The 23,901-nt window shown below is 49.2% G+C and overlaps 1 protein-coding gene across 4 annotated transcripts in view; it reads left to right on the forward strand.

Moving 5' to 3' along the window:
* The window catches only part of CSK (C-terminal Src kinase), a 71,785-nt gene extending 54,005 nt beyond the window's left edge, over nt 1–17,780 (forward strand). For 3 of the 4 annotated variants that reach the window (XM_081207816.1, XM_081207817.1, XM_081207814.1), the window contains exons 6-13: nt 4,354–4,447; nt 4,648–4,713; nt 6,553–6,652; nt 8,067–8,157; nt 9,593–9,666; nt 12,422–12,617; nt 13,195–13,284; nt 16,444–17,780. In XM_081207816.1, the coding sequence (XP_081063942.1) occupies nt 4,354–4,447; nt 4,648–4,713; nt 6,553–6,652; nt 8,067–8,157; nt 9,593–9,666; nt 12,422–12,617; nt 13,195–13,284; nt 16,444–16,626 (894 nt within the window). In that variant the 3' untranslated portion in view covers nt 16,627–17,780. The remainder of the gene's footprint in view (nt 1–4,353; nt 4,448–4,647; nt 4,714–6,552; nt 6,653–8,066; nt 8,158–9,592; nt 9,667–12,421; nt 12,618–13,194; nt 13,285–16,443) is intronic. The other variant, XM_081207815.1, reaches the window with a different exon arrangement.
* Nucleotides 17,781–23,901: the final 6,121 nt, after the last annotated feature.

Here is a 23,901-nt window from a genome sequence, read left to right on the forward strand (position 1 = left end):
GGGCCGAGTCTGGCCTGTGGGCCAGAGGGGGTTGCTGCCATCCTGATCATTTATTCAGCCATTATGCAAGCACGTCAAAGTGCACTGTGGTGGGAAGGTAAACGGCGTTTCTGTGCACTGCTCTGGTTCGCCAGAAGCGGCATAGCTATGGTGGCCACATGACCCGGAAGCTGTACGCCGTCTCCCTCAGCCAATAAAGCGAGATGAGCACCGCAACCCCAGAGTAGGTCACAACTGGACCTAATGGTCAGGGGTCCCTTTACCTTTACTACTGTAGTTATGCAGTGGCAGGGAACAAATCATACAGAATCTGTCATAAGGAATAGACGGGAAGCCTGTTCGATAGAAAAAGACCTCTTTTGTTTTATGTTTTGAAGGTTATTAGTTGATGTATTAATTCTCTTCTTTTTGCTTTGGCGGTGATGGAATTTTTATTTTCTTTTTCTGTATGGTGTGTTAATGTGAGTGGTATCAATAAAATCTAAAAAATAATAATAATAAAATCAGGAGTGCTGTGCCCCTGAGATGCCACCCTTTCTGCCAGCACGAGGGAGCTGGGCTGTTGCTAGATGCCTTGCCAGATCAGCGGGGGGCCCTGCCCTCCACCTAGGGTTGCTCAGCGGTCACAGCCTGCAAAGCTCAGACTTGTGGAGGGTTTCCTGTTTCTTGCAGAGGCAGGAAGATGCTCTGAGCAATTCCGAAAGTGCCCTACTTGCAGAGCAGGTGTGGGGCCCAGCCAGGGTGTGTGTGTGGGTGTGTGGAGAGGACCATGGGCTTACTGGGATGGGGGGAAGAAACAGAGGAGTCAGGGGCCCTCCTTCCAAATAGGTGAGCCCATGTGAAACGCCTCTTCCCCCTCTCACACAACAGAGGAGGACACCCCCACAAGCTGCTTTCCTGGGGTAAGAATACTGCAGAACCCACAGAATGTAGGGCGGTGGGCCACTGTCGACCTCCTACTGCCCCCTTGTGGGGGGATGCCGCCATTGCAACCAGGCTAGATGTGCAACAGACCTTTGAAGATTATTATTATTATTATTATTATTATTATTATTATTATTATTATTATTATTATTATTATTACCCCACCCATCTGGCTGAGATATACAGTGGTACCTTGGTTTAAGAACAGTCTGGTTTAAGAATGATTTGATTTACAAACTCTGCAAAACCGGAAATAGTGTCTTGGTTTGAGAACTTTACCTCGGTCTAAGAATGGAATCCGAACGGTGGAAGGGCGCCGGCGGCGGGAGGCCACATTAGGGAAAGCGCACCTCGGTTTAAGAACAGTTTTGGTTTAAGAACGGACTTCCGGAACGGATTAAGTTCGTAAACCAAGGTACCACTGTGTGTGTGTGTGTGTGTGTGTGTGTGTGTGTGTGTGTTCCATTCAGCCTCTCTCAAATAGAATAGACTTAATTATTTTTATCATCAGGGCCCATGGTTAGGGTAACTGTAAAGCACGAGTAGCATCAACTTTCAATAATAAAACTGCAGTACTGTAAGTTGTAATAAAGCAGAATATCAGTAGAATCAGCACAAAGGATGCTCAAGGCCGTGCGATGCCTGCTCTGCCTTAGCACGAAGTCAGTTGTTTTGTGTGGCAGGACCCAGACTCTGGAACTCCCTGCCTCTTGAGATCAAGCAGGCGCCTTCCCTGGACTCTTTTTCGGCTCCAGCTGAAAACATTCTTGTTTAGCTGAGGCCACCCAGATGCTTAGAAATGCTGGTGTGAATTTTAATCTGTTTTCGTATTTTAACCTTTTGTATATTTAAGTTTTTCCCCCTTGATTTTCTTTTTTTAATCTTTTTGCAAAACTCTTTGAGGGTTTTTTTTGTTTTACAATCAAGTGGTGTATAAATGTTAATAAATAAAAAGACCAAGAAGGCGTCTTTCTCCATGGAAATGCTGGAGGAGAGTAACTCATGTCTCATTCTGCACACAAAGCAATGCTCCTCTGCTGAGCTGCAGCCCCGTCTCAAAGGGATTCTGACAGGCCTCAAAACTCCCAGCCCTTAAGGACCTGGAGAAGAACCAGCACCTACATCTTTTCCCCATTATTATTATTTATATCCCACCGTTTTCCCAGACGTACTCAAGGCAGTTTACAGATAAAATAGAATCAGCTTAAAACAGGGGCACCAGTCATTAAAAAACAATAGAATTAAAACACTCTATCATATGATGTATTAAAACATTCAGATAACTATAATAAAAACATCCCCGCACCAGCCTTTTCCAGACAAACAGTCAGTTCCCAAAAGCCTGTCGGAACAAGGAATTATTCAGCTGCTGTCAGAAGCACAGCAAGAAGGGAGCCAGTTTGGCTTCTCTAGGAGGGAGTTCCAAAGACAGAGATTCTACCCCAAACTCCTTCCCACCTTTGCCCAGCTTCCATGTTTTTGCCTTTGGGCTTCTCCTCTCTCTTATCTCCCCCCCCCTTTTCCTATCCCAAAAAACCTTGTGACGCCTCTCTGGAAGACTGACCTGTCCAGGGCCGCATTTGCTTCAGAGACTTCCAGCGCAAGAAATCTGGCCACAAGATTGCTTGCTGATTTTCTTGCATGCAGCTTGCAGAACTGTCCCTTTGGGACTGTGGTGGCTGCTGGAAAGTGGTGGTGGGGGGGGGCAAACAATGGTAAGCTGCCAGTTGTAGTTTTACCACCCTCCTCCGCCTCCTGGGTGAGTTCTGCAAAAGCAGCACCGAAGCAAAGGGGGGGAAGGCAGCCAACAGGCGGGGACCGATGACTTCAGGTAATAAGGCAAGGGGGGGGGCAGCAGAGGTAATAATAATAATAATAATAATAATAATAATAATTTATTATTTATACCCCGCCCATCTGGCTGGGTTTCCCCAGCCACTCTGGGCGGCTTCCAACAGAACAGTAAAATACGATAACCTATTAAACATTAAAAGCTTCCCTAAACAGGGCTTCCTTCAGAGGTCATCTAAAAGTTTGGTAGTTATTTTTCTCTTTGACATCTGGTGGGAGAGCGTTCCACAGGGCGGGCGCCACTACCGAGAAGGCCCTCTGCCTGGTTCCCTGTAACTTGGCTTCTCGCAGTGAGGGAACTGCCAGAAGGCCCTTGGAGCTGGACCTCAGTGTCCGGGCAGAACGATGGGGGTGGAGATGCTCCTTCAGGTTGGTGGTGCTGCTACCCACTTGCCCTCAAGGGCCACCTTCCGCTGCTCCGGCAGTCATTTTCCGGGCCAGGAGTCACTCAACTCCCATGTGGCAGCTCTGTAGTTGTGAGAGGAGGTTGCACGAAGGGGCTGCAGCCAGGTGGTGGAACATGTGCTTTTCTTTTTTCTTTTTTGAATTGGCATTTTATTTATTTGTTAACATTCTTATATTACATCGGTAAGCGTTGTCATATTACATTACAGCACTTACTATAATATAATTTCCAACATGTATACATAAATTATATACAAATTTTGTATACCTAGAAAGATAATGAAACAAACAAACAAACAAAAAAAGATCAAAGAGAAAAAACAAAAACAATTCCCCCCCCAAATCATGTACATACCAACACTCTAGACTTCCTGTCTTTCCTGTTGTATATTCCTTTTTTACAAATGAATGTACTCTTATTATTGTATATTTCTTTAGGTAAGGGTAAGCGTAAAGGTAAAGGGACCCCTGACCATTAGGTCCAGTTGCGGACAACTCTGGAGTTGCGGTGCTTATCTCGCTTTATTGGCCGAGGGAGCCGGCATACAGCTTCCGGGTCATGTGGCCAGCATGACTAAGCCGCTTCTGGCAAACCAGAGCAGCGCACGGAAACGCCATTTACCTTCCCGCCGGAGCGGTACCTATTTATCTGCTTGCACTTTTGACGTGCTTTCGAGCTGCTTGGTTGGCAGGAGCAGGGACTGAGCAACGGGAGCTCACCCCGTCGCAGGGATTCGAACCGCCGACCTTCTGATCGGCAAGTCCTAGGCTCTGTAGTTTAACCCACAGCGCCACCCGCATCCCTGTATATTTCTTTACATATTAATACATTCCTATACCAATATGTGCTCTTAGTCTTATTTTGGAGCATGCGCCTTTCAGATAGTCAGAGCGGCACTTTCCTGGGTTTCAGCAGTTCCGTTCGCCGCGGCGAGTCCAACCCCACCTCCTGGCGAGCATGTCAAGGGGGCCAGTCCTCCTTTGCAGAGGTGCTCAGGGAGGGCTGGTGCTCAGTAAGGGCCTGGTGGATGCCCCATGAGAAGGCGTTCAGGGTGTCTTCGAGAAGCAGCACCCAAGCCAGCCTGCTCCTCTGGGTGGGAAAGGGGCATCCGGGTGCTGGACTCTGGTTTGATCTGACGTTCTCTTCCCCCTGTCCCCCCCTCCACTTGGCAGCACTACACCTCGGATCCTGACGGGCTCTGCACTCGCCTCATCAAGCCAAAGGTCATGGAGGGCACGGTGGCTGCTCAGGACGAGTTCTCACGCGGTGAGCATGGCGCCAGGATTGGGCAGACCCTTTGGTTGGGCTGGGCTCCCGTGGGAGTTGGCACACGGCTTATTTGTTTTTATTATTGGTTGTTAGCCGCCCTGAGCCTGGTCTTGGCTGGGGAGGGCGGGGTATAAATAAATATTATTATTATTATTATTTGACTTCCTCTCCCTTTCTGTATCTCTGCCCTCTTCCAGGCGGGTGGTCCCTCAACATGAAGGACTTGAAACTGCTGCAGATCATTGGGAAAGGGGAGTTTGGAGGTGAGTCGGGCAGTGATGGCAAGTGATGGCGCAGGGAGATCTTTCTTCTCCTGCAGCTGGGGAAGTCAGGCTCCCCACCCTCCATGGCTCTGTTAAGGGTCATGGTCAAAGTTAATGGATATCCCATGAAGCTGAGTGCTCAAGGATTTGTGACAGATAAAGGACTTCTCTATGCAGCACATAGTTAAACTACCAAACTCCCTTCTGCAGGAGGCAGTGATGGCCAACAACCTACAGGTGGCTTTAAAAGATTAGGCAGATTTCATGGGGGAGAGGGCTATTGATGGCTGCTAGCCATGATGTCTGTGCTCTGCTTCTACAGCCAGAGCCAGCAATGCTCCTGGATACCAGTTGCTGGAAGCCACAGGGGAGAAGAGGGCTTGTGTTCGAATCCCGCTTGCTGGTCTCCCGCAGGCATCTGGTTGGCTGCCGTGAGAAGATGATGCTGGACTAGATAGGCCATGGGCCTGATCCAGCCAGCTGTTCTCCTGAGCCAGGCTCAGCTAAGAACCTCGGAAGCTCATGAGGGCCCACTTCAGACGCAAAAGGTCCCCTGTTCAGTCCACACTAGCATCTCCAGGTGGGCAGGTCCCCTTGCTTCTAATCAAGGTAAATACTCTTGCTAGAAGCTCGGCCTGCCCTCACCGGTTCTGGAAGGCTCCTATAGAAGAGTCCCGTACGCACAGAGACTTTGCGCTTGCCCGTTAGGGGAAATAGGACGCCCCAAACATATATAATTTAGATGTCCTTTTTATGTTGAGATCCGTAGAGCCACCATTGATCCTTTGCTGAAGAGGCTCGCCAATCTTTCAGACAAGTCTAAACTTAATTCTCTCCTCTTAGGCAAAGATTGCAAGACGACCTGGCTGGTAGCCAGATTCTACGCCCAGATTTGTAGGCACAGATCATCCTCTAGAATAAAATACCTCACTAGGGAAATGCTGAAATCGCCCTTTGGGGCGCCTCAGGGTCAATTTTTTTTATGGTAGCCCAAATCTCAGTTGTACGGGTGTACAGTGGTACCTCAAGTTACATACGCTTCAGGTTACAGACTCCAGGAGGAGTCTGCAGCAGGAGTCCCCATTAGTTAAATTGGTGCTTCAGGTTAAGAACAGTTTCAGGTTAAGAACGGACCTCCAGAACGAATTAAGTACTTAACCTGAGGTACCACTGTATGTATATATCTTAGTTTTAACTCATGAGCTATTGCTGCATTCTGCTCCGATTGTATCTTTATGAACGCTGTTTTTACTGTGTTATGTTACGTGAGCTGGTCTTTGACCGTAATAAATTATCTAGCTAGCTAGTCAGGGTAAAACCACCTTGAGCCAAGGTGATTTGACTCCGTGTGAGGCACCCTTCCTAGGTTCCTCCCTTAAGGGAAAGGGAAAGGGCTGTGGACTGGTGTTCTCTCCCCGGAGATAAACTATGTGAGAGCCAATGGCCCTCCCCATCCTGTGGCTTCCAGCAACTGCTATTCAGAAGCATTTAGTACTTCTGAGTGTGGAGAGCACAGCATAGCTATCCTGACCAGGAACCACTGACAGCCTTCTCCTTCACCACAGATTTGTCCAATTCCCTTTTAAAGTCATCTAGTGGGACTCATGTGGGAGGGAGTTCCACTGTTTAACTCCGTGCTGCGCGAAGAAGCCCTTTTATCTGCCCAAACCTCAGCTCCAGGTAGAAGAGAGGGTGGCTTAATGGCCTGAGCTGTGAGCTTCCCCGAGGGCACCTGGCTGCTGTTCCCTGGAAGCAGGGTGCTGGGTTCAAGGGACCTTGACCTGTGCCCGTGTCTCCCAGCCCTGCGCCCCCCCTTCAGATTGCCCTTCTTCTTTCCAGATGTGATGCTGGGCGACTACCATGGGAACAAGGTGGCCGTGAAGTGCATCAAGAATGACGCCACCGCCCAGGCCTTCCTGGCCGAGGCCTCGGTGATGACGTGAGTGCTGGTGGGGGGGGGGGCGGGCGAGTCCAACCACATCTGCAGGGCGCCAGCTTGACACGGAGGTTTGCCCAAGGAAGTGGGACTGATAGCACTGAGGATGGAGGCAAAAGCCCGTCAGTAGGTCCGCATGGGATTTCTCCCAGAGTAAGCACCCGGGTTGCTTAAGAGTTGGGAGAAGGGCGCTGGGCGCCATGACGGACTGGGCTTCAGGGCTCCAGTCTGACTTCCGCATGACTTGGACCCTGAACCGGGGCCACAGCTCAGCACCTGCTGTGCCTGAAGAAGATCCCAGGTTCACTCCACGACGGCATCTCCAAGTAGAGATGGGAAAGACTCGCACCTGAAGCCCCCGAGGAACTGCTGCCAGGCCTTGTTGGGAGCTCTGAGCTAGCTGGACCAGGGGCCTAACTCTGGTCTAGGGCAGAATAATAATAATAATTATTGGTTTCCCCAGCCACTCTGGGCGGCATCCAACAAAACACTAAAATACAATAACCTACTAAACATTAAAAGCTTCCCTAAACAGGGCTGCCTTCAGATGTCTTCTAAAAGTTTGGTAGTTATTTTTCTCTTTGACATCTGGTGGGAGGGCGTTCCGCAGGGCAGGTGCCACTGCTGAGAAGGCCCTCTGCCTGGTTCCCTGTAACCTCACTTCTCGCAGTGAGGGAACCACTAGAAGGCCCTCGGCGCTGGACCTCAGTGTCCGGGCAGAACGATGGGGGTGGAGACGCTCCTTCAGGTATTCAGGACCGAGGCCGTTTAGGGCTTTAAGGGTCAACACCAACACTTTGAATTGTGCTCAGAAACGTACTGTCCTTCCTGACATTCTTCTGAGAGATGAGTGTAGGGAGGGCTCCTTGGGGTATCCAAGGCCCCCCAACACTTGGGAACAGGATCCGCAAAGGCGTGGGGGCCACAGCCTCCCTTGGGCCCTTGGATGTCAGCAGTGTCCCTGCTGTGTCACCAGTCATTTATTTAGTTATTAAATTTATATGTCGTACTTCATATGAGGATCTCGGGGCGTTTCACAACACAAAAATACATGATAAAAGCACAAAATAAATAGAACGAAACGAAACAAACCCCCTCCCACAAACACATTTAAAAGGCTGTTGGAATAACAATCGGCCAAAGTCATGGTTGAAGAGGAACATTTTCACCTGGCGCCTTAAGGTGTGTAATGGAGGTGCCAGCCAAACTGCCCTGGGGAGAGCGGTCCTCAGATGGTGGTGACTGGGCCAAGGCCACATAGTAAGCTTCATAGCTGAGCGGGGTGAGGATTTGAACCCTGGTCTGAAGAGCTCCTAGACTGACACTCGTACAACTACACTGCCCTGCCTCTGATACCAGCCAGTGGCCTGTGGATGACACCTTCTCTTCCCTCCCTCCCCGGCCAATCTCCTTGCAGGCAGCTCCGGCACAGCAACCTGGTTCAGATGCTGGGGGTGATTGTGGAGGAGAAGGGCGGCCTCTACCTCGTCACAGAGTACATGGCAAAGGTAAGGGGCTGGTGCCCCCCTGGGGGCTTCTTGGTGCTGCTGGCCAGGGGTGCTCAAAAGGCTGAGCCCCACCCTACCAGGCGGTTTTCAGCAGCTGGGCAGGACCCACGGCCAGACCGTGGCCTGGTCAAAGGGGGTGGGGGGGGCACGACTGCTGTATAAAAACATGGTGAACTGAATTTTTATTTTTTTATTTTTTAAAATAATTTTTATTAGTTTTTCAACATATCATTTTCAACAGTAATTAAACATACTTTCATATCTTATACCATTTTTTTTACTTCCATCAATCACATCTGAAAATTTTCCAATCTATTCACTAAATATACATTTCTTACTTCCACAATTACATTTAATTCATAACTAATATCTCTATTCTTTCTCTACTTTGCAGTGCTTCATACATTTCCTCTTACAAAACTTCTTGTAGTCCTACTAGCGTAATTTGTTGATTACAGTTGCTCTTCAAATAGTTCGTATATTTCTTCCAATCTTCTGTAAATCTCTGGTCCCGCAGGTTTTGAGTCCTTCCTGTCATTTTGTCTAATTCTGCATAGTCCATTAATTTTGTCTGCCATTGGAATTTCTTCTTGTTTCCATTTCTGGGCTATCAATACTCTTGCCGCAATTGTTGCATATTAAAACAATTTAACATCTTGCCTATTAATATCTTCGCCGATAATACCGAGTGTATAACAACTTTTAAAGGCTTTAGAGATTGCCCAACTCCTTAGCCAAAGACCACCCAAAAGTATCATACCAGGTCACAGAAAGAGGCTGTCTGCAACAGAAAGTTGAGAATGTGACTTGATTCCTGTCTGTCAATATACCTGATTGTGTTTGCCAGTCTGGGCCATTCTTTTGAAACGTTATATACCATAAAGGCCGACCCCATTCATACTCAGAAGATGATCTTTGTAACAGATACTTGCCATAACAGTTTTGCAGTGGGGTAGCCCATTCATTCTAAGAGGTTTGTCTGTTTACAGGATTGGAAAGGATTTGCAAGTGAAAAGAACTATTGGGAAGGGTTTCCCAAGATGCTTCCTTCTTCTACAAAGAAAATATCCGGGGCTATTAAGAAGGCCAAGATGGTTTTGGGATGGTTCTGTGTACTCAGATACAATGTCTTTTTTCAGGGAATATTTCCTAATTTTGAAGGGTGAAGGATTGGGGTTTTTTTTGGGGGGTCTCTTATGTATGCACCTTAAAATTTGTGTAACAAAAGAGGCCTTGGTGACTAAGGAGAGGGAGAGAGAGAGAGAGAGAGAGAGAGAGAGAGAGAGCGCGCTGGCTGGTGAGGCTAGAATGTGCCTTGCACGCCTCTGAACACCGCTGACCAGACTTGTAATGGGCTGAGAGTTGCACTCCATACTTGACCCCCAACCCTGTTTGTGACATTAACCCTTCTCTTCCCACTTCTCTTTGTCTGCAGGGAAGTTTAGTCGATTACCTTCGCTCCCGAGGGAGGTCTGTGCTAGGGGGAGAATGTCTGCTGAAGTTCTCCTTGTAAGTATGGCACGGACGAGACAAGGCCACACACCCAACTGGCAGGATCTGTGCCTGCACAAAACAACAATCAGAACTTGTTTGTGTGTAGACAGATGGATCAATAGACAGAGACAGAGAGATGTTTGCAACAGCCACCAGCCATTGCAATTTGGGTGCCAAGTACAAACATATGCAAACATCACTAAGCAGATAAAGTTGCCAAAAGCTAAATGTAAAGTCACACAGTTTAAAAATCAAGAGAGGATCGTTGTGGGTCAACCGTTTTATTCTATTGGCAGTTGTTGAACTGTTGCTGTCTTTTCAGTCACCAGTTTGTCTTGATCCGCAAGGAGAAAAGTCACATTCTGGATGAGATGTTGGCGGCGGATTGATTATGTAAATGTCTGCACAGAGGGCAGATCGGCAGCGCATAAAACCATGTGTCAGCGTTATCGTCTTTGCATGGACATGCATGATTTTGGAATGAGACCCCCCTTAAAACTCAGCTGGAGGAGACATGTTCAGCCACACCCTCAAGAAAACTCTCTTGTGACCTAGCCAGCCGGGTCATTACCTAGCCCCACCCCAATGGGACAACTTTGATGGGTGGATGGGGCAGCCCGCCTGTCAGTCACATGGAGCCCTCATAACATCACATGGTTGGCAGGTGGGTTGACATGTCCACCCACCAATGCCCCTTGCGCAGCACTTCCCTAAGCACCCGACAGCTGAGTGCTTCTTGGGTACCACGTGCAACGTCAGATGTGAGCATGGTTTGGGGAAAACAGCCTTGCCAGCCAAATAAGAACCCTGGCCAGGCCAGTTTGAGCTTGTGGGCTGATTGTTCCTCATCCCTGTTGTACATTTTTGGCATCTGGCTAGCCAGAAAAAATTGTTAGTATACTTTTCAGATAATGTTTTGCCTTTTTTGCAGCTCTGCATTCTCTTATTGCATTCTGTGGCCCACCTTTAATACTTGTTGGGGTAACTGTGCCCCTAAAGGACCAGGTGTGCAGCCTGAGAGTCATTTTGGACTCACAGCTGTCCATGGAGGTGCAGGTTAATTCTGTCTACCAGCTCCATCTGGAACGCAGGTTAAGACCCTACCTGCCTGCAGACTGTCTTGCCAGAGTGGTGCATGCTCTAGTTATCTCCCGCTTGGACTACTGCAATGTGCTCTACGTGGGGCTACCTTTGAAGGTGACCCAGAAACTGCAATTAATCCAGAATGCGGCAGCTAGACTAGTGATTGGGAGTGGCCGCCAAGACCATATACCACTGGTCTTGAAAGACTTAAATTGGCTCCCAGTACGTTTCTGAGCACAATTCAAAGTGTTGGTGCTGACCTTTAAAACCCTAAACGGTCTTGGCCCAGTATACCTGAAGGAGCGTCTCCACCCCCATCGTTCAGCCTGGACACTGAGATCCAGCGCTGAGGGCCTTCTGGTGGTTCTCTCATTGCGAGAAGTGAGGTTACAGGGAACCAGACAGAGGGCCTTCTGGGTAGTGGCGCCTTCCCTGTGGAACACCCCCCACCAGATGTCAAAGAGAAGAACAACTACCAGACTTTTAGAAGACATCTGAAGGCAGCCCTGTTTAGGGAAGTTTTTAATATTTAATGCTGTATTGTTTTTAACACTCGATTGGGAGCTGCCCAGAGTGGCTGGAGAAACTCAGCCAGATGGGCGGGGTATAAATAAATTATTATTATTATTATTATTATTATTATTATTATTATTATTATTATTAAATCACGTTCATTTCAATAAATTGCCCACAGCATTACACAATGCCAGACACTCTGGTTTTAAAATTACAGGGAAGAGCCACAGCTCAGTGATCAAGTTCAAGTATTCCATGCAGAGAGCAACCGGGTTCAGTCCCAGTGGCAGCTGGGAGAGACTTCTGCCTGGAACTCTGCAGAGCTGCTGCCAATCAGTGTAGACAGAACTAACCTAGATGAAGTAATGGACTTTTCTGGTATAAGAAATAACAAGATGAAAGATGAAAAAATCTTTTTTAAAAATTCCAGTGGCACCTTAAAGATCTACTAAATATAAGCTTTCAAGGTATGAGCTTTCTTGTGTAATACACACTTCATCAGATACTCTGAAGCAGAGGTCGCTTCAACCTTATAACTGTTGTTGTCAGAAATAAACAACTGTTGTTGTTTTGGTATAAGGCAGCTTTCTATCTCCCCAGCTAATCATTTGGAGGACGCATTTATAAGCACAGGAGAATCTGCTTGGGGGTGATAGCGTGTGTTCATGGGAGTTTAAAACAGAGGAAAATGGATAAGGAGATGCTGGGAAGATTTTGAATGTCAGGTGATTGATGGGCCTTTCATCACAGTGTCAAAACTACGGCCTGTAATGATAACGTTTCAATCATTCAGTCTTAAAATGCCTGCACTACTTTTCATGTAAAAAATAAAATAAATAGGATTATGCAACGGTTTAACAGATGCAAGCACTAATTAACACAAATAATCAGTGCAGAATACAACAGCAGCAGAACCAAGGTAAAGGGTATTTTGGTCCTACGTACAAAGAAAGAGAATGTGGCCAGGGCATTCCAAATCCTGGGGGCCACCACAGAAACAGGCCCTGCTTTGCAATCCAAGCTGTGCTGCAAGTTGCAATTTAGAGCAGAGCCTCACTCGCAGGTCTTGTCTGCCAAGAGGCTCGTGCAAGGAGACAGCTGTGCACTGGCAGCATCTCCTGGAGCAACAGCTCCCTTTCCTGAGTCTTGCCTGCCTGTTCTCCCCACACAGAGACGTCTGTGAAGCCATGGCGTACCTGGAGGCAAACAACTTCGTCCACCGGGACTTGGCAGCGCGGAACGTCCTGGTCTCGGAAGACAACATTGCCAAAGTCAGTGACTTCGGGCTGACGAAAGAAGCCTCGTCAACCCAGGACACGGGCAAGCTGCCAGTGAAATGGACGGCGCCGGAAGCACTTAGAGAAAAGGTGTGGCACAACACAGGGGTGACCTAGGCGGGCCCTGAGCCATCACAGACACAGGCATGACCGTCTGTCCAGCGTGAGGAACCTCAACCTGGGGGGCAAGCGGCGCCCTCCTTCCCCCTCTCTTCAGCCCTTGGGACTGACTCTTGGGGGGGCGGGTGTGCCCCTTCCCAGGCCCCACCCCCTGCTGGCCGGCATGAGCTTGATTTGCAAAATGGTCTTGATCAGTCATGAGCTACAATAGTTCCTATTATGCAGAGGAGGCTGGGTGTAGTTTGGGGTGCATTTAGTGGCTTTGGGAAAGGGCTAAAACCCTGTTCCCTAAAAAGAGGGTGGTGAGCAGAGGTGGTTTTAGGACACAGCATGACTGGTTTGGTTGCGCTGGCTGCTGTGCTGTGGGGGGGGGGCACCCATTCAGTGCTATGGAGCAGAGCGCAAGAGGCAGAGGGTGCTGCTGCTGAAATTTGAGAGCCCAAATCCGCCGCTGTGGCGAGAGGCTGTGCGATGATCTCCAGGCTTGGGGAGTATCTCGCCACCCCCAGGAACCGTTTCCCTCAACGATGGGCTTCCTTTCTCTTAGCAGAAATTTTCCACCAAGTCCGACGTCTGGAGCTTTGGGATCCTCCTCTGGGAAATCTACTCCTTTGGGCGAGTGCCTTATCCGAGAATTGTAAGTGATGGAAGCTCAGCTGGCTTTTGATGTTTCGACAGGGACCCTGCCCCTCCCTCCCCCTTTTTTGCAGCCAACTCTTGGAGCAACTGCGTTTTTGCTCTGCCTTCTCTTTTCATAGCCTTAGGGCAGTGATGGCCAAACTTGGCCCTCCAGCTGTTTTGGGACTACCGTTCCCATCATCCCTGACCACTGGCCCTGTTTGCTAGGGATGATGGGAGTTGTAGTCCCAAAACAGCTGGAGGGCCATCACTGCCTATGGGAAAGTGGTGGGAACAGCAGCTGCCTGGCAGGCTGTCCTGGCTGAGGTGCCTGCTTCAGGAAGGGCTGTGAGTCCATGGCAGAGCGCCTGCTTTGCATGCAGAAGGTTCCAGGTGCAATCCACAGTGGAGCTGGGAGAGAGACCCCTGCCTAAGACCCTTGAGAGCCACTGTGAGTCACCAGCCTAGATGGCTTTACAAGAGGAGTGGACGAATTCATGTAGGAGAGGACTGTCGATGGCTCCTGGCCACGTTGGCTTTTCTCAGCCCTCCAAAGCTGAAGGCAACAGTCCTTCTGAACGCCAGTTGCGGAAGCCACAGGATGGCTGTGTTGCGGACATGTTTCACTTGCAGGCTTCCCGTTGAGGAATCTGATTGGCCTCTTGAGAAGAGGGTGCTGGGCTAGATGGCCATTGGTCGGATCCAGCAGCTCTTTTGATGTCCTTACGAGTCAGGGTGGACAATACTGAGCTAGGTGGACCAGGTGTCTGGCCCGGTTATAAGGCTGTTTCTTATGGGGAGGGGCCAGCACAGCCCAGTAACATCCAAGGCTCAATCCCTGACCTCTCTAGATAGGGCTGGAAAAGACCCTGACCGGAAGCCCTTGCAGAAGCTGTTGCCACTTGGGATGGACGGTGCTGGAGCCAGTAGGCTGACTTGATATAAGGCAGTCTTCCTGTGCTCCTGATCAGAAGGGTCTGAAGAGAGCATGTCTGAAATGAGTCTGAAGGATTTTTCACTACTGGGATGGGGTCCAGCCAAAATGCTCCCCTCGTTTCATAAAATCATAGAACCATAGAATTGTAGAGCTGGAAGGGACCCCCAGGGTCATCTAGTCCAACCCCCTGAAATGCAGGAATCTCAACTAAAGTGTCCATGAGAGGTGGCCATCCAGCCTCTTGCTTAAAAACCTCCAAGGAAGGAGAGTCAGTTCCCCTGTAAAACAGCTTTTACTGTCAGAAAGCTTTCCCTGATGTCTAGTCAGAATCTCATTTCTTGTAAATTGAAGCCATTAGTTTGGGCCCAAGCTCCCTCCTTAAATACCGTATTTTTCGCCCATAGGGCGCACCTAGTTGTTTTTTTTTGGGGGGGAATAAAGAACAAAATTTTATTTCCCCCCCCCCCAGGCGTGGGGCTGGGGCAGGGGAAGCCTGAGCTTCCCCCGACCCCAACCCCCAGAACAGACTGCTATCCGCAAGCCTGGGGAGCCCGCGGGAACTCCCACCGGGCTCCCCAGGCTTGCGGATATCTGCCCGAAGTCCGGGGCACGCTTCACTGCACTCCCTGGGTTTTGGGCTGCAGGCTGCTGTCCGCAAGCCTTGGGAGCCCGGCGCGACTTCCTGCCGGGCTTGCAAGGCTTGTGGATAGCTTCCTGAAGCCTGGAGAGCAAGAGGGGTCGTTGCGCACCGACCCTTCTCGCTCTCCAGGCTTCAGCGAAAGCCTGTATTCGCCTCATAGAACGCACAAACATTTCCCCTTCATTTTTGGAGGGGGAAAAGTGCGTCCTATAGGGCAAAAAATACGGTAATTTTTTACGTTATCACCTGGTTGGGCATCACTTTCCTTTTGGGTGAAGACAGAGGCAAAGTAGATGTTGAGCAGTTCCGCCTTCTCTCTGTCCCCCAATAACTTTTCTCCATCTTCTCCATGTAGAGGACCTACTATTTACTTGTCTCTTCCCCTCCCCGCTTTTACTCTCAACACCCCATAGCCAAAGAAGACCTTGTTTTTAACCTCTCTTGCAAGCCTGAGTTCATTGTGAGCTTTGGCCTGTCTGACCTTCTCCCTGCAACTGTTGGATACTTGTGTATAGTCTTCCTCCATGATTTCCCATTTCTTATACATGCCCTTCTTACAGGGGCATAGCGGGGGGGGGGGGGCAGAGGGGCTGTGGCTCAGGGTCCAGCCCCCATGCAGGCGCCCCTCTCCTGGCACCAGAGGAACCAACGCTCACAGAGAGGAGCACTGGCGTGGGCCGCTCTGGAGGTGCTGGCATGGGGGTGCCTGCTTTGCACAGGAGCCAAGTGCCACAGCCTGCCCCTGCTTGGCTCCTGTGCGGAGTGGAGCCGCTCCAACAGTGTCAGCAGAGAGGGCTGGGGTGCCAAGGCAGGCTCCTTTGCCCTTTGCACCCTGTGTGCACGCCCCTCCAGCTCACCTGCTGGGTCCCCGATGCCCATGCATCCCTCCGGCACATGTGAGCGTTTGCTCACACAAGCCTTCTTACATCTCAGCCCCTCTGAAAGCTCCTTATGCAACCACATTGGTTCCTTTACATGTCCCCCACTTTTCTTTCTTGTTGGAATGGTCAGCTTTTGTGTCTTAAATAGTTCACCTTTAAGAAACTCCCATCCATCTGGGACTCCCTTCTCTTTCAGTATTTCTGACCATGAGATTTCACCTGGCAGTTTCTTAAGCTTTTTGAAATTGGCCTTAAAATCCAGAGTGCATGTCTGACTACGCTCAGATTTCCCTGCCTCTGCATCATCAAACCCAAGAGGGTACGATTAAAATATTTAGCAAAGTGAATTTTTGGGGCCCCTTCCCATTTCACTGGCTCCTCCTTTCCACACTGCTGTTTTCCCCTTGGGGTCCTCCCCCCAACCCCTCCCTTGCATTTTAAGCTTGCCAGTTTTATAGCCCCTGGAGATCCTTATCCGCCTTCCACGTTATTATAAAATTTGTATCTTACCTTTCCTCCAAAGTGCACACGGCAGCACTCATGGTCCTCCGCTCCCCCCTTTTACTCTCAACACCCCTCAAGGTAGGCTAAGCCAAGAGTTTGTGACCTGGCCCCAGACCCACCAGCGAGCTTTGACCCCGGTCCTGAACCCAGCGCAGTATTGCTTCCAGTTGACATAGTCCCTTTGTTTTTGTTTCCCTCTCCTCCCGCCCCTTGCAGCCTCTGAAGGATGTAGTCCCTCGCGTGGAGAAGGGGTACAAAATGGAGTCCCCCGACGGCTGCCCACAGATCGTCTACGAGGTGATGAAGAAGTGCTGGACCTTAGACCCCGCACACCGGCCCGCCTTCCACCAACTACGGGAACAGCTAGAGCATATCAAAGCCAGCGAGCTTTACCTGTGAGGTGGGCGGGAGGGTGGGGTTTCCCTTGGACACGCCTCTTCCTCCACCACTTCCTGCGACCCGCCTCCCACGCCCATGCGTCTGGGGGTTGGGGATAACGGGCGAGGGGGCCGAGGGAGCGGTTCTTGGCCACCCCTGCAGGAATGCAGAATTCCTCCACTCAAGGGACTGTATTTAGAGAAACATATTGGACTGTGTGCATATTTACCCCCCACCCCCGTGCCCCAGCTGGTGGGGGGGTGGGGTGGGGGTCCGGCGGCTCCTCCCTCCTCCTCCTCCGTGGAAAAGGCTCCCCCATATCTTTTTCAGTGGGGTCACCAGTAGACGCACGAGGGAGAGAGAAAATATGGGAGACCCCAACATCTTCTCCTGGTCCTGTAGGAATCCCGGTTCTCTTATAGCGGGGAGAGACCCTGACTTCGTTTGTAGCATGTACCCCACACTCCCCCCATTTGACCCCCTCCTCACAGAAGCGCCTCTCCCCGCCACGCCTCCTTCTTTCTCCCCAGAACCAGACTTCCATGCCTCCCATTTTCATGGGGAGATGTAAGACATTCAGATAGCACCAAAACAATGGGAAGATGGGGGGGGGGGAGAGGAAGGGAGCCCCCATGAGGTGGGGGAGACAGAGGGATTTCCCTTCCCCTCCCAGTATTTCTGTGACTGTTGGAAATACCCAAATTACCAATCCAGCATCTTTTACCCCACCCCCGCCGCCCACAACACACCTTTTTTTTATTAAAAAAAAAAAGATTTTTGTTCAGTTTTTATTTTTATTTTTTGTTCCTTTTAATGTTATTTCAAACTGCACCGGAAATCAGCCGTTTTGCTGGGTTTTACTAAAGTTGCAAATCTTATTTTTTAAAGTAATAATAAAAAAGGTTAAAAAAAAAGAAGAAAAGAAAACAGAACACGCTCTGAAATTTAGCAAACTCACCCCCCACCCCCAACCAAATGAAGGCAGGGCAAGTTTAAAACCGCAAAGCCACCAAGGACGGCTGTTGGGTTTTTTGGGTTTTCTTTGCTTAAAAACAGTGTTTGCATGCTGTCTCCAGAGGCCTTTCTCCAGTCCTGTCTAGTGCTTTATGCTCATATAATGCTGCCAACTGTGAGATTAAACTGTAATAAAGATCATTCCATATGAACACGTATGAGCTCCTGCCTTGGTTGTCATCTTTCCCCTGCTTCTGTAAGCACCAGGGGGGGGGGGGTTGCCTGGTTAGAAATGACAGGGCTCCAAATCCACTGGACTTTGACTGGTAGGTCAACACCCCTGAGTGTTGGCACCATCACCATGGAAATGTAGGGTAAAATAATTAAGAAACAGGTTCCCACATGCATTTGCAGGTTAAAGGTGAGTCCTGAGCCTTGAAAGATTGGAGACTTCTGCTCCAAATGGTCAGCTTGCGTTGAGGAGCTTGTGAACCTCATGGGGGGCGGCACACAGAAATTGGGGTGGCACGGGGGGAGGGACTATATAGCACTACAAACGCCACCCACTCTTGTTTGTGGCTCTTCCCGCAATCAGTGACAACTTCACCCAGCTGCACCCAACACTACAACTTCACCCAGCTGCGCATAGGTGCCGACTCCCTGGGTGCCTGAGCACCCACAAAATTCCCCATGAAGGAACCGGGCACCCACTAATTTCAGTGCCAGGGCCACGCACACTGCACGGCAGCCACAGCCTCGGGCTCCCACGGTTGCGGGGTCAAGTTGGCATTGTGATAGGAATTTTGAGGTCTTAGATACAGTGGTACCTCGCAAGATGAATGCCTCGCAAGACAAAAAACTCGCTAGACGAAAGGTTTTTTCGTCCGCGATTTGCCTCGCAAGACGAATTTCCCTATGGGCTTGCTTCGCAAGACGAAAACGTCTTGCGACTTTGTTAAGCCGTTTAAACCGTGCTTCGCAAGACGGAAAATTCGCTAGACGGCAAAAATTGCGGAACGAATTAATTTCGTCTTGCGGGGCACCACTGTATATGGTAATGTTCATAAATACACGTACATAGATCAGCACAGGAAGACCAACCTGGAACCATTTTGATTCCTAAACTGACCAAATGTTTTCTCTGCAAGGTCAAAGTGGGAAACCTCCCCATTGTCTCTTTCCTCACAAATCCTGTCTTAAGGAGACATTTAAGATATGAATAGGGTGTGAGCCTGTGACCTGGCCCAGGAAATAAGTATTTATCACTGCAAAAGAATGGCCAGGCTCCCCAGGCAATAAACAACAACAGGAGAAAAACGATATTCAAATTTCTGTTTTAGACCGCCTTTTCTGTGATGGGGTATCTGAGGGGTGGTCTTAGGTTACACCCCTTCTGTGATGTATGTATGATGTTTCTGGGGGTGGTCTTGATCTACAGGATGGGAATTTCAAAAGTCTTTATAGGGCCTTGCATGCCATTTTTCTGGGGCCCTCCTCTCTCCTGCAACAGATCAATAAAGATCAAGCTTACTAGCTGCTTTGCTTCTCAATATTCTCTGGTTGGCCTCTCTTATTCTCTCCTACCAATAGGGAACCTATGTAAGGACTCTAAATGGGCTCTTGGATACCCCATAAGGGAAAAGGGCAATTTTTGTTTACAACAGCATTCCTACAGCTGCATCATGCTGCTGGCTCCTGTTCAGCATGTGATTGACTGCAATGTACTAATATAATTACAGTGGTGCCCCGCAAGACGAATGCCTCGCAAGACGGAAAACCCGCTAGACAAAAGGGTTTTCCGTTTTTGAGCTGCTTCACAAGACGATTTTCCCTATGGGCTTGCTTTGCAAGACGAAAACGTCTTGCAAGTGTTCCGAATTTTTTTCGCTCCCCCCCCCTTTTCTAAGCCGCTAAGCCACTAATAGCCTTTTAGCCACTAATCCGCTAAGACTTTAATAGCCGCTAATAGCCTTTTAGCCGCTAATCTGCTAAGACTTTAATAGGGTTGCTTCGCAAGACGAAAAAACCGCTAGACGAAGAGGCTCGTGGAACGGATTAATTTCGTCTTGCGAGGCACCACTGTATAGATTTTTATTTGTGCTTATATTGGAAGCTTTTTTAAAAAAAATAATAATGCCTGATTAATTGTGGGTACGTTTTCAATCATCAGGGGATTTTTAATGTGGTTAGTCAGCCTTGAAAACTTTAGTATGGATGTGTGATTATAATCTAACTAATGGGCTGACTTCTGAAATGGTGAGTGAATGGTGAGTTGATACATCTTGGCAAAAAAAACAACAACCCTCTGTTGTCTCCTGCTTGAGGCTCCCTCCCATAATACCTGCAGCTTTGGGGGCTATGGATGTTTGCATTGTCAAATTTCTCAGGTTCCATGTGTGGAGGCATCACCTGGAAGCACTTTCACAGGGGCACGTGGGCAAGAGGAAAACAGTGAGTGCACCAGGACAATGCATCTTTCACACCTCTGCTCCAGTCCTCTTGTCCGGAGGCGCCTGCTGTGGCCTTTGAACAGAATTAGGTAGCTAGTCCCTAAGATCACCCTCCATACCTGAAGATGGGAACATGGCCAATGCAACACTGTTTTTGAAACGGGGATCCAGGGAATCTAGGAAGTTACTGGCTAATTAGCTGAAGTCTCCGCTGGGAAATGATTAGAGATAGACTTACTAAGCAGAGAGAAGAACAAGCATTGCTGGAGAGAAACCAGCATGGCTTCTGCAAGGATATGTCCTGTGTAACTTTGCTTTCAGGATTCTTTGAGAGTATCAACAAGATTTGGATGGAGTGGCCCACTAGATACTTTTGATAGCGGTATGCTCTTGAATCAGGCCACTTCCTCTTGCAAACAACCTGTGCTACATCCTTGGAGACAATGTTATAATGTTCTGCTCCCCAAATCATTTCACCTGATCTCAAAATGCAATATCCAACACTACACAGCTTTGTCTAGAAAGAACAAGAATCCGAATTCAATTTTAATTTTCACTTTGGTCCATTTACTGAAAATAATGCAATGACACAGCATGTAGTTTCCTTCACCTGTTTGGATGAGGAGAGAAAAATGAGTGTTCTCAAACATTTCTTAGAAAACTCTTCTGAGAAATTTCAGCTCACTTAATGTTAAACAAAACACTTTTGTTCATGTCTGTAAGTGGGTGATGGAACAAAGGAAAAGACTGGAAGGAGGACCAATTTTGCTGAACGTTTCAGGAAAAGAGCGAAATTCCTCAACAATATACAAGGAAAATGAAACCTTTATTAGGAAATGTGCTTTTGTGCATTTTTGGACTGTTTTAATAGTCCCTTTTTCTAATGGACCCACATAGCTGTCTGCAATCTTTCGCCACTAGATGGCCCTCTGACCAAAGGTTTTCTTCCTTTGCCCGAGAATCAAAGGTAGCCATGTTTGCCCACAAAAAAATTCCAAAATCCACATCAAAGAGCAATGTGTTTTCCCCCACCCTCTTCCTCTCCTACCTAACCTGCTGAAGAGCTCTGTAGAACCTAAAAACTTCCACATCATTGTGCAGCCTTTTGGTTGGCCTAGTAAAGGTGTGGCCCTAATGAAAAAAATTTTGTTTTATTTTTCTCTTACGGGTCAATAGAGCCTTAAGGTTCACATTCCCTATTGGGCAGCCTTCTGGTGATCTCATGCCATGGGGGGGGGAGTGGCCGGAGGCAAAAGTGGGGAGAGCAACAAATGTAAAATTTAACTTTGTATAGTAAAGGTAAAGGGACTCTGACCAGTCGTGGCTGACACTCGGGCTGCGGCGCTCATCTCGCTTTATTGGCCGAGGGAGCCGGTGTACAGCTTCTGGGTCATGTGGCCAGCATGACTAAGCCACTTCTGGCAAAGCAGAGCAGCGCACGGAAACGCCGTTTACCTTCCTGCCGGAGCAGTACCTATTTATCTACTTGCACTTTGACGTGCTTTTGAACTGCTAGGTTGGCAGAAGCAGGGACTGAGCAACGGGAGCTCACCCTGTTGCGGGGATTCAAACTGCCAACCTTCTGATCAGCAAGCCCTAGGCTCTGTGGTTTAACCCACAGCGCCACCTGCATCCCTACTTTGTATAATAGGCTAGTTTAACTTTCTACACACACACACACACACAGAGAGAGAGAGAGAGAGAGAGAGAGAGAGAGAGAGAGAGAGAGAGACAAAGAGACAAACCCTCCGTGCCCCTCCCCAATCCTGGCAATTACTGGAGTACAAGGACCCTTTCCAGCCAGACAAAAACACTCGAGGGGGGTGGAGCAGCGCTGGGTGGGGGTGTGGCTCAGGGAGAGTTTTGGGGGCCAGATAGAGAGGACTGGGGGGGTCACATCTGGCCACCAGCTCTCAGGTTCCCACTCTGGGCTTAGGTAAAAAAGAGGGGCGTACTACATCATCTTGAACAGGGGCCAGCAAACTTACCACGCCTCGGGCCGGTGTCTCCAGCGCCGATCACGCGGTGGCCCGGAGGGTGGGGGAGCGTGTGCCCATACATGTGTGCACACGCTATTTCTGGCACACTTCGAGGTCGGAGGAGCACTGGAAATAGCTTGTGCGCATGTGCACGGACCTCCTCCGACCAGGATGTGCACCGGAAAAAACACGCATGTGCACAAGCTATTTCCGACCCGGAAGTGGGCAGCTGCGCAGCGCAGCGCCGGTAAGAGTGGGCGGCAGCAGTGGGGGTCACCGCAGGCCGGATAAACGAGTCTCTCGGGCCTTATCCAGCCCGCAGGCCTTAGTTTGGGGACCCCTGATCTTGAAGCACCTTAAATATTATTTCATCTATTGTAGAAACAGCTTTCCTAGCGTAAAGCCCACCTCATGTTGCTAGTGTACCCTGTTTTGTTGGCTTTCATTGTTGATACTAGCCAGTTTTCCCCAACTGGAAGCCACTTTGCATATTAAGTTATGAGAGCGGTATATGAGAGTCACAAGTCCTCAGATACAGGAAGTGTCGTTCTCAGTTACAAGATGTGTGTGTTTCTGGGTGTATACAAATAGGCAGAGAAAAAATGCAATGAAGAGTGGCCCCAGTTCGTGCCTGGGGCATTTTGATGCAAAGCTCATTATTACTCGCCCTTTACCAGCAGGCCCCAAGGTGGCTTACAAGAAATTAAAACTCAGTATTAAAATCAGTTGACATCAGGAAATAGGGCGGGTCCTGAAGACACACATTCAAGTGTCAAAGGGCGCAGGGTCAAAAGGCTCATGGACTTTAACGTGTGTGTAGAAGTGGACGCAATTTGTTGTTTTTTCCCTTCCACATGTTCATTAGGACCAATTTGTGCACAAGCTCTAATAAGGTCTCGTGTGCACTTTGTGTAACCGCCAGGCTTTGTGTTTTCAACAACAGGGATTATCTGTTGCTTCGTCGTTCTAGGTGGAACCTGCTGATGCCTGCAAGTACCAGAGGCGGCCTCACTCTGTGGCCTCCATCTTTAGGCTGAGTCTAAATGCAGACCCTGGGGCTACAGGATCCAGCCACGATATAATTTATTTACCTCCTCACACCCTGCACTTGGTGTAAAATTTCAGGTGAGTTCTGGGGCTCAAGAGTTTGCACTCCCCCTTTCAGTATTTGGGTTGCTCCTAATGCCTTTATTGCCTATTTGTAGATTTTGGTGCCCCCCCCCTTTTAAGCACCAACACAACTTCCTCCCTCCCTCCCTCCCTCCCTCCCTTCCTCCCTCCCTTCCTTCCTCCCTTCCTTCCTTCCTTCCTTCCTTCCTTCCTTCCTTCCTTCCTTCCTTCCTTCCTTCCTTCCTGTCCCAGCTGTTCATATTTTCTGTATCTGGCAGGGGTTGGGGGAGAGACCAAACTCACCAGTAGAGCACTCATCCTGCACTCAAAAGGTCCCTAGTCCAGTCCTTGGTATCTCCCGATGGGGCTTTGGCCTGGAAGCCTGCACACCACCAGACGGCGGGTGATGCTGAGCCAGCGGCGTAGCGTGGGTTGTCAGCACCCGGGGCAAGGCAAGTAATTTGCGCCCCCTAACCCGTGGATTTGCGCCCCCTAACCCTACAAATCTATGCCCATGAATGATGGTCCCTCTCTCTCTCTCTTTCTCATATTCCAATTGGTTCCCATTTCCGCCGATCGATCCCCGAAGCTCTCACCCAGCAAAATTCGTGCGTAATTACGCTTCGCCATCCCTAATCCTGCCGCTTCTACCGGGAATGCTACGCCACTGTGCTGAGCTACTTGGCTCCACGGCCTCACCAGGTGACAGGAAGCTTCCTTTGCAACATTTGCCACTGAACTGTGGACCTTCTCCAAAGTGCGTGATCCCAGATTCAGTCCCTGCCTGCTTTGGTTAAGAAGGA

The sequence above is a fragment of the Podarcis bocagei genome (assembly GCF_964188305.1).
Source record: "Podarcis bocagei genome assembly, chromosome: 9".
Classification (NCBI taxonomy): domain Eukaryota; kingdom Metazoa; phylum Chordata; class Lepidosauria; order Squamata; family Lacertidae; genus Podarcis; species Podarcis bocagei.